Consider the following 17371-nt stretch of genomic DNA (forward strand, 5'->3'; position numbering starts at 1 on the left):
CCCCACCTGAGTTTTCTTCTTTTCCCCCCTTAATTTTGAGCAATGTTAATAAGATTGACTTGTCTTGAACTGGAGAAACGTCATGGGGAGTTACAGAGGAGGGACTCCTTCTTCCACCAACGACAGATATGCAGTACATGTTGTATATGCAGTGTACAAAAATAACAAAACAAAATAAATCAAAATCAGAACATGGAATTACAGTAGTAGTTAAGTGAAGTGCAAACATTATTGCTTACGGATCAGAGAAACCATTAAGCAACTTCCAAGTCCTGCCAAAACTGGTAGGACCTGAACTATACAACCTCCTCTGTGGATAGGAACATGAATGTTACAGCCTTATGAGCCTGACACAACAGTGTTTCATATATTTAATTATTGTTTTTTGTGTAAAGGAGATCAATGAGTATGAGAAATGTTTTCTTTGCTTGTCAGAGGTTAAGTCACATTTCACACATTGTAGATTTATAGAAGACTTTCCTGTTCCACATGTTAAAGGCCAGGATTTATTTTGTCTTCACCTTATTTTCTAACCCATGTATTGCACACAGCTCCCAAAATAGTTGTTTTTATTGTTTTATAAAAGACTGTCAAACAAATCTGGACTTAATTGATCAGACTGACTGTGTTTGCCTCTACAGAGTGTGTGCATCGTATCCCGTGGATTGCTCCAGAGTGTGTGTCGAGTGCGTCTTCCCTGAGCATTGCAGCTGACAAGTGGGGCTTCGGTACCACCCTGTGGGAGATCTGCTATGATGGAGAAGTCCCTCTCAAAGAAAAGAAGCTCACAGAGGTAGGGGGCCATCACAAGCACGACAGTGACGATGAGTGTTAATATAAGCTTCCCTACTGTTAAACTAACACACTCTGATGGCTATTCCTCACTTTCTTTCCTTTCCTGTGTTTTTTCTTCCCTCCTCTTACACCACCTCTCTCTATCTGCCAACACTAATGATCACATTACATCTGTTTACATTCACCTCCTAAGTCATATGTGTGTCTGTATATCTTTGTGTTGAGCAGAAGGAGAGGTTTTATGACACAGAGTGCCAATTGGCCACCCCGGACTGCAGAGAGCTGGCTGAACTGATGACCCACTGCATGAACTACGACCCGAAGAAAAGACCTTTCTTCAGGGCTATTGTCAGAGACATAGACATGCTAGAGGAGAAAAGTATGTGTGACCTATTACATTATATTATAGGGTGGGATGCACATATGAAGTAAAACCAGGAGTAACATTTTGTGTTTGAAGTTTAAGTTTTATTGCCATCATATCAAGATTGTGTGCTTTTGAAAAAGTAGGCCAGAGAGTTACAGTTGAAAAACATTGCAGACAGAGTGTGAACTGCAAAACAGGCAGGTTCAAAAAATTTAAGGCAGTTGTTTACAGTTGGAATATGATCCGATTGTTTTGCATGTTTGATATCTCACCCAGCAGCAGGCTAGTAAGCAGTGCAAAGAGAGAAAGAGAGAGAGAGAGAGAGAGAGAGAGTTGTTTATTCAACTCAGATGTTGATGAGGAAGTTCACTGAGTGCATTTTCACCGATCTGCCCCTCAGCTGGGCCCCATGGCAACGTAAAAGACTCTTTTATTCCACCTGCTGGCCAGAGCCAGATGCTGCACTCAGTTTTACTGACACTTAAGTTGTTGGTCCTCTTGTATTAAGATCCCAAGACAGCTTCAAGATCCCTTTAACTGTAAGATCTACTATATGTTTTTCCTTGCTTGTTTGAAAAATGTATTTAAACCACTGTTAAGGTAAACAGAGTTTTCTTATAATTGATAATTGTCATATCTGAGTTCTGCTTAAACAATTAATTGTTCTGCTATTAGTAGCCATTGGTGTAGAAAACCGTGCAATGCAAAGAGTTACATAACCGCAGAAAATTCTGGTGAAAACTTTGACACTGTCAACCACAATAGACTTCCTTTGACGCAAGTGTACATGCTGTATGTCGAAGAAAAGACATGATTTACCCCGTCTGTTGAATATATCTGTTTTTTTTTTTCTTCCTTTTCTCAGACCCATCAATCATACCCAAGCCGACACCAGAGGTTGACCCAACAATGTTTGAAAAGAGATTTCTGAAAAAGATCAGGGATCTGGGAGAGGTAAATTATTCCTGCTTGTTTACCTATGTTTGCTTCATACATTAAAATGACCTGAAGATATCTCACTGCATTCAGTTGAGAATATTATTCACAGACCAAAGATTAAGTGTGATCAGATGCAGAAATGAAGGAACAGACTAAATAATGAGGAACAGTTGATCCCATACAGGAAGCAGAACTGACAGTCATTGCTCCTAATTTCCATTTTTCTCCATGTAGGGCCACTTTGGTAAGGTGGAGCTGTGTCGCTATGATCCTCGGGGAGATAAAACAGGTGAGCTGGTGGCCGTGAAGTCACTCAAGCCTGAGAACCGAGAAGAGCAGAGCAACAACCTCTCCACTGAGATTGACATCCTAAAGGCCCTCTACCATGAAAACATTGTCAAATACAAGGGCATCTGCCAGGAGGAAGGTAAGATGGGGAGAGTACTGTATTGTATAAACACCAAAATACTCACAACAATAACAATATATTATGAACAGCACAAGTGTTCCATGTGTCTTTATATTATAAAGTATTTACAAAATCCTCGAAGGCTATTCTAAACATCTGGATGAACAAATACTTAATATTAACCTGTTTCTTGAATTGTGTCTGTATTTCTAAATCCAAGTAGTCCTGAATGACATGTCTGAAGTATTACAGTGTTTCCCACAGAATTTTGAGAGACTATGGTGGTTTGACCTCAGTCCGACCCAGTAGGGGGGTCTGGGGGCACATATTTAAGTCAAATGCATCATGATAGTGCACTCTGAGAGCAAAAGTAATAGGTTATATCGATGTTTTTTTTAAAAACATAAAAACTTGTGCTCTTAAAAATTTAGTACTTTAGTAATTTAACTACTGGTTGTATAGGTATGAATGGTGATGACACAGCAAAAAAGTCACATCCGCAAAGCATGGTAAAGACATTTTTACCAGTTCATAAATGTTCGAAACAAACCATCAAAAAAAGACCAATGCCCATAGTTCAGCTCTGAAATAAAGGGCAGAGTAGCTCTGGTGCAGGGGGATTTGCTTTTGCTGAACATTTTGGAGAGTGTACAGACATGTTTTGCTCACTATGAAACTGTGGTGGCACAAATTAGACTATGGTGGGCCACCACATTCTGTATAATTAATGGGAAACACTCATGTAAATGCATTATTTAGTTTTAAAATACAAACTGATAAAAAAGTAACATAAATACAGTCAAATATAAGGGGCAAAACATTTTTTGACTTTGATTCACGTACGAATTGAGCAAGGATATATGTGTAGTTTCTAGCTGCCTTCTTTGCTTGGATTAGGAAACAGTCACAACTCGAGAAATGGGTATAATGGTTTTTTTTTTTATTGAGAAGTGAATCGTCATCCAGGAGGTTAGAAAGGTTTTTGTATTTGGATTGTAGAAATACTACCAGAACAGCAGTAAAGGTTAAACTATCTGTTAATTATTTTTCAAAAATTGCTGAATGTAATGGACTTACAGAACAAGCACAAGCATGTATCCACACACAAAGAACATGTTGTGCTGATGACTTGTGTCCATATCTAACTGCATTTGTGTATTACCACCTGTTTGTAGGTGGTCAGGCTATTAAGCTGATCATGGAGTACCTTCCACTGGGTAGTTTGAAGGAGTACCTGCCCAGGAACAAGAGCAAGATCAGCCTGAGCACCCTGCTCAGCTATTCTATCCAGATATGCCAGGTAATGCAGTTTGTTTGGGACCAGCAGACCTTTCTGCATCTTCACCACTTCTCTTCTCTTTGCAGTGAAATGACAGGCAACATGATTTAGCATTTAGACGGACCACTATGTTGTAAAAACATGGTGATTTCAACACTCAAGCTTAACCTGTTTTGAAACTCTCAAAAGATTTGTTTAAATTCTGGTGGTGAATTGTAGTCCAAAACAGAGCTCATGTGATTATCATATGATTTGGCAGCAGTATGAGCAGACTAAATTTAAGAACATGAACATCTTCAAATGTTCTTGTTGCTAGTTTCTTTCCTGAAAAAATATATTTGTTAAGCTCACCTCGGAGTAAAGGAGTTTCCTCTTTGTGTTCATGTTAATTTGGCCAACCTGCTCATTTAAAAATAAACACAGACACAAAACACAACATGGCAGAGTGTTTTAATTAATAGACAATGTATTTGGTATGTATTTTCAGGTCATTGGTTAGGTTTTTATTAAAATGTAGAAGTATTTTATTACATTTTTCTCACATTCAAATGACTCAGTCCCAATTGCACAAACCCACTGACTACACAATGACGCTGTTTCATGGTGTTTGTTTTTTCAGGGAATGGAATATCTGGGATCTCGAAATTACATCCATCGGGACCTGGCTGCCCGAAATGTGCTCGTAGAGAACGAAAGGACGGTGAAGATCGGCGATTTCGGCCTCACCAAGAGCATTAAAGACAACGAAGGCTATTACACCGTCAAAGACGACCACGACAGCCCCGTTTTCTGGTGAGTCAAGAGGAGAGAAGGATGTAACTTAGACTGTAACAGCTGAGGTTGTATTATTAAAATAGGGAGTTAGTGGAGGAAAGAGGAGACACTAAATTAAATATGAAGGACGAAAGAAGACTTGACTGCAGACAGACAGTATGTGAATCGACAGTGTAGGAATAAAATAAGATCCATTAATGCAATAAAACAATTTAATTACAGCATAATTTTCAACCAGCAGGTACTAAATTGGCAATAAATTAACTCTGATGTCTGCTTGGATACTCACCAAGGATTTTATTTCAAATACATAAGCTACTGTGTACAATAAATATTTACAAATCGTAACACTGTTTCTAGAGTAAAAATCTGCATTTACCTCTGGTTATAATCCAGTTACTATTACACACAATAGTACAATCTCATTAGTAACATTCTTTAAGGAAAGGTATGTTGTTTCTTTTAGGAAATTAACTGTACATTTACTCAAGTATGGTGCTCGGGTAAAATTATGAGCTACTTGTCTTGTATGTATTTCCATTTTATAAAACCTTTTACTTTAATACATTCCAGATGGAAATATTATACTTTTTTACTCAACTACGTTTACATTTACAGTTCCAAATTCAGTTTCAGAGTAATATTTTACATGTGGAATATGTTACCACTTTAGAAAATGTGGTGTATTATAAATTAAACTATCCGACAGTATAACAAGTAGTGACTGGCTCCAATTCAGCCAATGTCATTGTTCAAGTACTGCTAACATGGTAATGTAACTTTCTATAATATATAAAAAACATTAAAGCAAATGAAATATATTGAAGAAGTAATTTCTTTATGTGATATTTTCAAGTATGGGCACATTATCTCACACTTTTTTCAGTATGGACAGGAATTCATGCTCTTTGCCTTCTTTTTGTGTCTCAGGTATGCTCCAGAGTGCCTGACTCTTTGTAAGTTCTACCTTGCATCTGATGTTTGGTCCTTCGGGGTAACGATGTATGAACTCATCACCTACTGCGAGTCCTCCAAGAGCCCGATGACGGTCAGTATTCATGCAGCTCTCCGCTTACTTGCTTCTTCTCTTCTTTCTCATACGTGGGCATTTAGGAAATACTTCTTAAAAAACCTTATTGTATATTTTTGGAAGCCCAAAGAATTCCTTGGACAATGGTTATGTACATATAAAACATGCAGCTGGGCAAAGCCAGCTGCCAAAATACCTAGATTTGTTGAGCTCAGCGAACAAATTCCGAATCGAATCCCTTATCAAATCTTTCATCTTTTTTTTAATTAGCAAAGAGTGATGGAAAACATATTTCTCATTTTTAGATGAACTCGACTCAATATTATTTTAGCCTTTTTAGTTGTAAATTCAATTTAATTCAATTCACTTTATTGACCTCACACCTAATCTAGTGGAATTGTTTTAAAGGCTATGGCTGACAATTAACTTTTCTTATTGTCAACAAATCTAACGCGCTGAGCCAAACCAACAATGAACTCATCATACTTACGGATTCCTGGAAAAGTTATGAAATTAGAAAAACTGTTTTCCAGTCCTGGAAATGGTTTGGAATTAGGTGAATGTTTTGGAAAAGTTTTGAATTAGGGATAACTCGATCTGATATCAAAGATAACAGATATAAGACAGGCTGCATGAACATGGACCACCTACTTTTACCATGTCAAAAATCTGTATTCATTTAATATGAATATACAAATCATATTGGATGGATAGAGAGAGAGAGAGAGGAGGAGAGAGGAGCTCAGTGCATCATGGGAGTGGGAGTTCCCCGGCAGTCTAATCCTATAGCAGCATAAACTAGGAGCTGGTCCAGGACAAGCCTGGCCGGCCCTAACTATAAGCTTTATCAAAAAGGAAAGTTTTAAGCCTACTCTTAAATGAAGAGAGGGTGTCTGGAAGATGGTTCCATAGGAGAGGAGCCTGATAACTGAAGGCTCTGCCTCCCATTCTACTTTTAGAGATACTAGGAACCACAAGTAGGCCTGCATGCTGGGAGTGCAGTGTTCTGGTATTTAGCTTTTTAATATCTTCTAATTTGTGATCTGGGGCCAAACGCTTCCTCTGGATGTAATTATAAAATGTACCTATCATTTAGTGAGATCAAAGTGTCAAAAAACCTGGTAAAAGGCACCAAAATACAGGAAATGACATCTTCTCTGTTAAAAAAATTTAAACTACTTAAATTCAAAGTCATGGAAATTGGGTAAAATATTATGGAAAAGTTTTGAAAATTCATTGGTAAAAATGTGTGGGAACCCTGTATATAAAAAGCCTGATATATCTCACTCCTCTGTGCTGTAGACCTTTGTTGTTGTCTAAAAAACAATAAAATATAATCAGTGAGCAACACCGCTGTATTGGTTCACAGTATTTTTCTCCAGCAGCGATGACATTTTCAGTTGCCGTAATTTCTTGTAAGACAGATGCCACTGACTCAGTTTGGTTCACAGTGTTCCACTAGCTTGTTGCACAACATATCCCCACGTCTTTACTTTGTAATATATACAATAATAATACAGTTATAATAGTAATAATACCTTGTACATTGTAAAGAATGTCAGTACAAAGTCAAGATGCTGTGATATGTAGTGCAGCAAGCTAGGAAAGCTCTATAACAGAACTGTGTTTCTGCACATGAGCAGTGACGCCTGCCATACACTGACCTACTCTCCAGAGACTGAAAATGTGATTGCTCTTATAAGTCTTTAGAGCTGTTTGTAAACAAACTGACATGACCAAACCAGATCTATAGCACAGATGAATATATCAGGCTTTGATGCACACAATATACTTGCAAGTAGGATCAGTTCATTGTTGGTTTGGCTCTGCACATGAGATTAACTGACAGTAAGAAATATATATAAAATTGCCAGTCTTATCCTTTAAAGATAAATATGATAAGATTCAGAAGAATTAATTTTTGAGAATAAAGATGTGAATTTGATGAAATGCGATTGAAACCAGTCCCTGATAAGGACCTGCACAGGTAGAGTGAATGTTAAAACGAACACCTGTTTAATGTGTCTGAAGCTTAAGATAGAAGAAACAATTACATCTGGACCACAAAGGTTTTGCAGATATTTGGTTCCTCTGAAGGCAACAAACTGAAGACTGTAAGAAATGTTAGGCGCCATAATGTTTTCTTCATTTTGTTTAGTCCCGTTTTCACTGGCCTTTGATCTGTGCTTTTCTTCTCCCGCACAGCTCTTCCTCCGTATGATCGGCCCAACCCAAGGTCAGATGACCGTCATCCGACTGGTGAATGTGCTGGCAGAAGGAAAGAGGTTGCCACGCCCTGATGGGTGTCTGGACCCTGTAAGCAACTGTTTTCTCATTGCCATTACAACATGATACAATACAGTTATGACTTTGATTTTTCTGGAAGTGCTCAGAAGAATTGTACTGTTTACAAAAAGAACCAAAAGATAAAACAGTACCAACCGTAGGTGACACATTTGGACTAAGGTCAGGATTAACAGATTAAAGAAAAGTGGTCAGAAAGAAAAAAAACAAGGATTCAAAATGTATTATAATAATTTGTATTAAAATTTCAATAGTTTTGATTTTATGTGACGACTGTTTTGAGGTGTCCACGAGATTTCTCTTAGCACCTCAATACAATCAAATTAGATATAATTTAGTTTGTCATGCAGCTATGGAAACTGACAAGGATCAGTGTCCTTCATTAAGTTCTAATTCAAAACACCTTACACATTATGAAAACTGAAGATAATAAAACAAGGTCTCTGGATTATCTCTGCTTTACATAAGCTAGTAGCATGAAAACTTCTCACTGCATGGTCAAAAACTTGAACAGAACAGCAATCATTAATGTTATAGTCTCACCTGTGCTTTTCCTGCTGTTACAAGACAAATTATCTGCTGTGAAAAAGGCCACAATGTCATTTCTTTGAGACTATGAATGACACAAGAATCTCAAAGTAACTCAGCCTCAATCACCTCTTAATCAAAATATGTCATCCAGATAATCTCTGGAAAGTGCATATAACATTTTGTCTGTAATACTGGGACTTAGAGTGGTTTTCCAGTATCTGTATGATTCTTCTTACACTTTAAAAGTATGGATGCTCTTTGAGGTTATTAAGCTGATACGGTCATTTGCCAGATGTGACTGCTAGTGCATTCAATAACATTCAATCAGGCCACAGTTATTGTTGGCATCATGCCATCTTAAATTAAAATAATTCCAATAACTCCCTCTCAATGAAGTATACAGATTTTAAATTTTTAGGGAAAAAAGAGCACTGGTATTGATCACTTATTGGATTCAGTATCAAAAAAGAGAGTTGGATTGGTGCATCTCTACTTTAAATTTTAACATTAGATTCAAAACAACTCATTGTAGTGACTTTGACATAGTCACCTATCACACCTGTAAGAAAGGAAAGTAATAGCAGCAACAGTTGACACCTGCAGTGCCCCCTGCTGTCATGAAGTGCTACAGTACAGCTGCAGTTTCTGTAATTTATTATTATTTTTTTAATAGCTACTGTTAATTAGTGTCCTTGTTAATGAGGTTTCATGCTTTGTTTTTCCATCTGTTCTCTAAAATAAAAAGACTAATTATATTCATGTCTGGCAGGTGTATGACCTGATGCGGAAGTGCTGGGAGCAAAACCATGAGAGGAGAATCACCTTTAAGCGTCTGATCGAGGATCTGACCAACCTGCAGCGACAGCTCCAACCACAAAACGACCTCTAACCCTTCAACTGTTTGAGGCTCTGTGAGTGAAGCTGCGTGCAGACTTGGGACCAGATGCAGATGGCAAAACTGTGCCGGATCAGCAGCTTCATTCTACCGAGAGACAGTCCTCACACAAAGCAATGCTCCTTCATACTTAGATATAAACTTTCCACAACCATGGCATAAAGATCTATAGTCATAATTTCCTAAGTCTACCATATTTTTAACATTGTTATTTGTTGTTGCTTTCATATATGGCATTCTATTCTAATATTTCCCAATCTGATTATTTTGGATGAATACAGTAAATACTGTCAAATGTTGTAGCCTGCTCATGCTTAATGTGATCTTATATCTTACAAAAGGACTTCCAAGTGCATCCAACTGACTGACTGTGAGAAACATTGAACTCACATGCATTCATCACTCTTACAGTGCTTCAAAGGCCTTATATTTTATGAGGACTGATATTGTTATTGCAGAAGGAAGCTTAAAAGAAGGAACTGTGTAATGCTCACTTCCACACATTTGAACGTTTGATCTTGGACCGATCTTGGATCTCCGTCTTTGTGACAGAAAATACTAAGTGGACCACAGAGAAATCATTGTTTAGGATTGGATGGACGGTGAGAAGAAAAAGGAACATGGATACTGAAGATGTGGTTTTCAGCATTTTTTGCCACTGCTTTTTGTTTCAGACATAACTGTTTGAGGGAAAACCAGCCGACTGCTGTGTGTTTTTCTAACTAGGGAGCCATGTAGTGATCTGTGACCAAGCAGATTTTTTGTTAATGATGTGCAAATGAGAATTATCATTAAATCTGGGCCAACAATCAGTCAGCAATTTTCTTCCACTGCATTGTTGACTTTGTTTAAATTTGTAATAAATGCCTGACTTTCTCACAACATAAAGCAGTGCTTGTTTAAACCTACATTTGCACATGAACAGAAAATCTGTGTTGTTTTTGTTTTGTTTTGTTCCCTTTACGGGTTTTTGGCTCTCTAATCATGTTTCATATTTCAAAGAGGCATCGTTGTCTTCAAATCACCAGGAACAGATATATGTTCCAAAAAGTTTTTTGTTTTTTTTAAATCACATATTTTGCACTGTATACAAAGATTTAAAAAGGTACTGTGTTTGTGTGAGGTGGATTAGTTTATACTCTATGATTGAGTGTTTGGTTATAAAAAGGAAGCTATGTAATCTGTCCTTGAACATACAGCAATTGTTCAAAATGTAAATTGAGGAGAGATTAGAAGAAGTGCCTGTGAGACACACCAGAGGGCAGTATAGTAACTTCATTTATCCTCTGCTCCACAATTTTGTAGCCTGACATTTAAGTTCAGGTCTGTAAGAGCCACATACTCAATCACTTGACTATATACTTTACATTATATTGCAAGAGAAAGAGCCAATTGCCATTGTTGCAGAATTGATTGTGAAAGGATTTTGGATGACACACAGGGTTTGAAGTGAGAATGGTTAATCACATCACTGATTACATGGCATTGTTGTTTTTTTTGTTTAATTCCTAAAAATATTTTATTTCTTTTACAGAGTTCTTAATACTTATGTCTGTGTATTTTATCTGTGACTTTTTTTGGGTTAATTCTCCAGTATGCTAGCATATTTCTAAAGGTGTATTTTACTTATGTATATCAGAGATATGTTTTGAGCAGAGGGTTTTTTCTGTTTTTAAAACATATAACATATAACCCTAATATCATCTTCAGTTAAATATTATCCAGACTTTTGGAAATGGTCAGTTCTACTCTCAACCCAGTTGATCAAGGCATTTGGCTGCCCACCTAGAGCCTGCTTCTATTCAAGAGTTCTTCCCATTAACCAAGTGCTCCTCTATATGAAAATAGTCATGAGATAACATTTGTTGTAATTTGGCACCATACCATATAAATAGATTTGACATACTCTGCAACTGTATGGCTTTTACTGTGAATGTCAACTTTTTAATAAAAAAAAAATAGAAATAAAAAAGGACTTTAAAAAGACGACAAACTTGTGCTTCAGTCCACATTTTATTTAGGAATGTAAAAGACAATTCCTTCTGCTCAAAATAACAGGAAAGAAATATATATTTTTCCAAAAATAAGATGAAAGTATGACTTATGGAAGGTAAAGTATCCATAAATACACAATGAAAAAATAAATAAAATTAATGTTTGTTGTCTTCTGCCTGTGTCAGTCCAAATTCAGAATGTTTAACTACTGAAAACAGTTTGTTTTATATATTACAATTGTAAGTAGGCATGCTAAAATTGCTCTAGAAATACCTTATTCACAGTAAAACAATATCAATGTCAGTGTGATATAAAATTTTGTAAAATCTACAGTATATTTCAGGTCAGGAAAAAAAAATCCACATACTTTAAAAGCAAACTGTTTACAAAGTAATAAGCACAGCAAATCTAGATGTATCTACAGCCATTAAAATGTTCCAGAAAATCAAATACTTAGGTATTGCAAAGCTTAGTGATTACCACATACACCCACACAGTCATTCACTATTGCAAGTCCAGTCTCACCACTGACCTTGTTTAATGTGCAGGATACATACTGGTACAATGGCAACACACTGAGGCTCAGAGGAGGCTCCATTTCCACAAAAACAGAAAAAAAAAATCTGGATTCAAACCTGATGTGATTCAGCCGTGTTTGTGTTATTCAAAACAAAACAATCACGACTGCACAAGGCTACAAAGAAGATTTTCTGTTCCTATATAAATAAAACTATTTCGAAAAACCTAACTGACAGCAAGAAAAGATGACTACATTTTCATGTCAAGATTATAGTTTCCTAAACAACTGAATAATAAAAAATAAGCTTAGGCTGCATTTACACAGCAACAGAACTTCTTTTGAACTTGTGGTGCAACCAACAGGAGTTCAAGAACATCCTCAGCTTGTGTGTTACGTGCAGGCTTTGTGCTATGTTCATTTTTGGGGAACCGGGCCCCTTTGTGTACAATCGTCACGAGCATGTCACGTCTAGTTGGTGGCACAGAGAGGCACAGAAAAGAACAGGTACAACCTTTCTCAGTCGATCTAAGATTACACAACATTCCCCAATAAAAAGTAGGGCGTGACATTCTACATAAGTAACTAGTTACTGTGACACTGAATTAAAAAAAAAAAGTTCTTCCCAAGTTATTGAACTATTTGTATTTTATACCATCATACTAAAACTGTGGGAGGCAGGTTTAAATATATTGCAACATCAGTCAAAGTCCAAAAATGATACATCCATCAATTAAAAAAAAAAGTGAAATCAGACTACAAAATGATTAATAGCACAAAAATTGATGCTTTTAGTATCCACATATTAGGATGGTAGATAACTGGAGTAGTCCTTTGTTCAAGAAAAACACACTACGATGGAGACTAGAGACTAAAGCTGATTATTACAGGCATATTATGACCTGTGAAACCAAGTTTGTATTTCCCAAATAAATGATCTAATGTCAAAAGTTGCAAAAGCCACAAGAAAAGACAAAAATCAGTTAGAAGGATGTGAAGGTATTTCCTTGTAAAGACTGAAGGGCTGGTTACTTTTTAGCTCCACAAAACTAAAAGCGTATCGTGCATTTAAGTGGCCCTTGTTAAGATGTTAAGTAGAAAACACCAATTGTAACCTGAAGCTCCAACCTCACTTTGATACAGTGAACAATCGCCAAGCATGGGCAAGATGAATGGAATACACAGTACTGTGCAAAGGGTTTAGGCACTTTAGATGTTAAGATTGTTATACATAATGCAATACAATTAGGAAGGTGTCTTTTAGGTCCCAAATTCATTCTGCTGCATGACAGTGACCCCAAACATACAGCCAGAGTCATACAGAACAGAACTATCTTCAACGAGCAACAAGAACAAGGAGAGGAGTCCTGCAACCGATGGTATGGCCCCCGCAGAACTCTGATCTCAACATCATGGAGTCAGTCTGTGATTACATGAGGAGACAGAAGTCAACTGAGACACCTATATCTACAGGAAACTGTGGCAAGTCCTCCAAGATGTAGGAACAACCTACCTGCCAAGTACCTTGCAAAAATGTGTTTGAATGTACCAAAGATAATTGATGCTAAATATTTAGGTTTCTTCTTTTTACTTAACTTTGCATCCTTATTTTTAGTGTCTAAAACTTTTGCACAGTACTGTTTATCTGGATTTAAATCTTAGAATTCTATATCAACATGTTAACATCTCACAGGTACAACCTAAAAATAAGACCCACGCAGAGGAAGACTAGAGCGATGTACAACATCACACGCTACAACCACTACATCACTCGGGACAAGACACCGATTGAACACCAGTAACAGACGACATCAGCTGTCTATGAATCAGACTAACACAGCTCTCACAGCATCACCAGCGAAAGGTTGACATCGATCAGGAGTCCAACTGGAGAAAGATCATTCACATCACATCTGAGGCCAAAGACCATCCTTGAACAGATACTGGGGTTAAGCAAACACTCTAAATGTATTATTATTATTAACCGTTCATCCCCATACAACCATCTCTTATGTTACATGTGATGACAAGCAACTAATCACACTCCTTCCACTGAAGAAGACCACATGAGGTGGCTGAAAGCTTAAAATATGATTTTTTTTAGTCATCGTACTTTTGTAACATCTGTTAATTAATATTCCTTTGCATAAAGAGAACATATCTGAGCTGCTAATAACATATGAAAGTATGCCTGAGTTATCTACATCCTGCAACAGCTTTTCCATTGGCCTTCTCCGTGTAATGCATCTGATACCAGGACACAGCTAATGCCCAATCACTATCTAAACCACTGATTACTGTTTACAGCTGGTCAGTGAGTGTTACGTCCACATTGTCAATAGATTTTGAGGATAAGTATGGTGATTATATATTTTCACAAAATTTAAAAAAAGACCAAAACCAACAATGATTTGATTTAAGTGTTGCCTGTGAAGCAAAGCCTATAACTTTTTCCTCTTAATGTCGGATGTCTATATTGATCATACCTCCAAAACTTGAGGTGAACGTATGTAAAATGCTCCCTGAAAGTCAAAAGCCTGCTCTGAGCACTTGGTTTGCAACGTTACATCTACTTCCTCCTCGAATTCACGACAGATTGTTCGCACATGCCCACAAGTCAAGTCAATTGTATTCGTATAGCCAGAGAGGCTGCATGAAGGGCCAGTATATGATGAATAAGGAGTTTTTGGGGCTGTAAATGATGCCAGGGTATTTCAGTAGAGGACCAGAGTATAAATATAGACCTGGAAATTTGCATGATACCCTTAACTAAAAATGAAACTACATATTTGTGACCCACTTTTAAAGATTTGTAAAGCAGTGGGCTTGAAGCTGAAAGCCACAGACTTGGGAAGGGCCAGACACACTGATGGTTTTGGTCTTTTCATAAGATTTGTTGACAACAACACACATATACATATCACCAGCTTTATCCTTTAAATGTGATTGGTACAGATTTACTGGGATTATTTCACACAATGCCACACTTGCACAAGCAATGACTGACAGGTTCGGAGGCTCGATGCCAACTGTGACCTTATTTGAGTCTCTACAATTAGGCTGCTGTCAGATATGTGTTCAGCTGGAGAGGAATGATGTTTGTCAGTTGGCCTATGGTAAAAATGCATACTTAGATTGTTTCTTCTTATTAATATCAAAGAAGATGGATGACAGACACACTAATATGCACAAAAAACATGAGCTTAATCATGTATCTATACAGATCTGGATAACACTAGGAGAGCTGTGTGAGAAGGAAGAAATGAGAGTCCATATAATACAAATACCCGAGCAGAGAGGAGACATTTCCAGTATGTCAGAGTGTGTGTGTGTGTGTGTGTGTGTGTGTGTGTGTGTGTGTGTGTGTATGTGTGTGTGTGACAGCTCTACAGGTATGTGCAGGAGTCTGGCAGACATAACCAACACTCGACACTGAGCGAACAGACAGAAGAGGAAAGAAATCCCTGCAGGCTGAGCGGCTGAAGGCAGCTGGAGTTGTTTTTCCATTCCTCTCTCTTTCAGCCCGTCTCTCCTTACCCACCATTACCTGCCAGGAACAGATTTTTAGAGAGCTGACATCCACAGAAACACACACACACACACACACACACACACACACACACACACACACACACACACACACACACACACACACACACACACACACACACACACACACACACACACACACACACACACACACACACACACACACACACACACACACACACACACACACACACACACCTACAATTACTGTGCCAACACACACTGAGCACCAGCCACAGTAAACAGTAGCTCACCGCTCGTTATCAGCAATCCGGCATCATTTTAAAAGTTCAGTGAACACACAACGAATGGAAAGCTTTAATCAAACTGCACATCAAGATGTGAGAGCAGACAGGGTCCGATTTGAAAGAGAAAAACATGTTTTGAGCACAAATGTCTTTTTTTTGTTTTGTTCTTGATCACAGCTCCAGCTGCTTGGCAGAATCTGAACACTTACTGCAAGTGAAAGTGAAAATGTGCTTACCAACAATTATTGGCTGACATGCACATACTGTATCTGGCTGTCAGAAAAGGTACAGGAAAGTCAAACTGACATGTTTTTTTTCTGAAATATATTTTTTTAGGTATACATTATTCAAATAATAGTCATCATATTTTATTCTGGGTTTTTTAATATGTTAGACTCCAGGATGGTGGGGGTTCTATTAGATGCAGATAAAATGAAAGCCCTGCACAAAAACAAAACCACGTGGCTTACGTTTTTTAAAATGCAAACATGTTGTACACTGTAAAGGTAATCCTACTGAAGTGAACTGTACGTTTGAACATGATGGGATTTTAAAGACCTGAACTGAAAACAACAATAAGCAGCTTTGCCGCATTCAACAAATGTTTATCTTACAGACGGGAAACCTAAGAATGCAGATGAACTAATGACTTTCTCTGATCAAATCAAATATTTGTGTGTAGCACAAATATGTAATGTTGATATATTGAGTTATTTGATTGATTTGTAATTTGATTGAATTGTAATTTGAAGTTTCCTGTAACTTTAAAGGGATTTAAAGGTGCAGTGTGTATGATTTAGTGGTATCTAGTGGTGAGGTTGCAAATTGCAACTGATTGAATGTCCCTCCCCCTCTCCCTCCCCTTCCACGCATGTAGAACCTACAGGGGTCAAGAAACTTGCAAACAATCCCTAAAGACCCTTTCTAGAGCCAGTGTTTGGTTTGTCTATTCTGGGCTATTGTAGAAACATGGCGGAGCAATATAGTGGCCTCCATGGAAGGGGACCTGTACATACACAAATATGTAATACACTAATTAAAACATATAATCCATTACTGTCTTGTCTATTACGCTAAATACCACTAAATTCTACACACTGCACCTTTATGCCAAATTTTAAAAACACACTAACACTTCTGGGTCAAATCCAATGCAGTTTGTTTTGCTCTCATTCAGGTTTTACAAGTGAACTAGCAAAAAATAGTGTGTGAAACCTTGAAAAGGACAAGAAAAGACTGCTCATTCAAAACTCTTGCAGTCTCAAATAAAGCTTTGATAACTGGATTGTGTCCTCTCTGAATCAGTCACAAATACTTTATATAGTACACAATGTTGCATTATATAAAGTAATGGCTTTAGAGCAAGTGGAGACAATGCAAAGAAAAGGGCTGACACAACTGTTGGAATACCTCTAAAATAATTCAGGCATGACTGACTTTACTACCTGAATCCATTGTGGTGGACAGTGAGAGTAGAAAACAGACAGGCAGGAAAAACAGACAAGCGGACAGTACTTTCTAAAGTCTGCTGCCTCAGCTGTTCACATCCACAAACAGAGGCCCTGTCTCTGGTCATAACACACACACACACACACACAGACACACACACACACATTTCTATGTTGGCTTTTAGAAAGGTGGATGGGGGGGGGGCAATCACCTGGCAGAAAGCACTGGAGTCCAGCAAGCTACTTTTCATCCACTCACACTAGGGGGCAAATCAACCTGGCCAGACAGCC

At 37.6% G+C, this 17371-nt stretch overlaps 1 protein-coding gene across 1 annotated transcript in view; it reads left to right on the plus strand.

Annotated features, from left to right (window-relative positions):
- Nucleotides 1–10882, plus strand: part of jak1 (Janus kinase 1) — a 41863-nt gene extending 30981 nt beyond the window's left edge. The window contains exons 17-25 of the mRNA XM_062424538.1: nucleotides 642–793; nucleotides 1024–1174; nucleotides 2028–2116; nucleotides 2336–2528; nucleotides 3686–3810; nucleotides 4409–4581; nucleotides 5494–5611; nucleotides 7799–7909; nucleotides 9198–10882. Of these exons, the coding sequence (XP_062280522.1) occupies nucleotides 642–793; nucleotides 1024–1174; nucleotides 2028–2116; nucleotides 2336–2528; nucleotides 3686–3810; nucleotides 4409–4581; nucleotides 5494–5611; nucleotides 7799–7909; nucleotides 9198–9317 (1232 nt within the window). The 3' untranslated portion in view covers nucleotides 9318–10882. The remainder of the gene's footprint in view (nucleotides 1–641; nucleotides 794–1023; nucleotides 1175–2027; nucleotides 2117–2335; nucleotides 2529–3685; nucleotides 3811–4408; nucleotides 4582–5493; nucleotides 5612–7798; nucleotides 7910–9197) is intronic.
- The last annotated feature ends 6489 nt before the right edge of the window (nucleotides 10883–17371 follow it).

The sequence above is a fragment of the Scomber scombrus genome, chromosome 8 (genome assembly GCF_963691925.1).
Source record: "Scomber scombrus chromosome 8, fScoSco1.1, whole genome shotgun sequence".
Taxonomy (NCBI): Eukaryota; Metazoa; Chordata; class Actinopteri; order Scombriformes; family Scombridae; genus Scomber; species Scomber scombrus.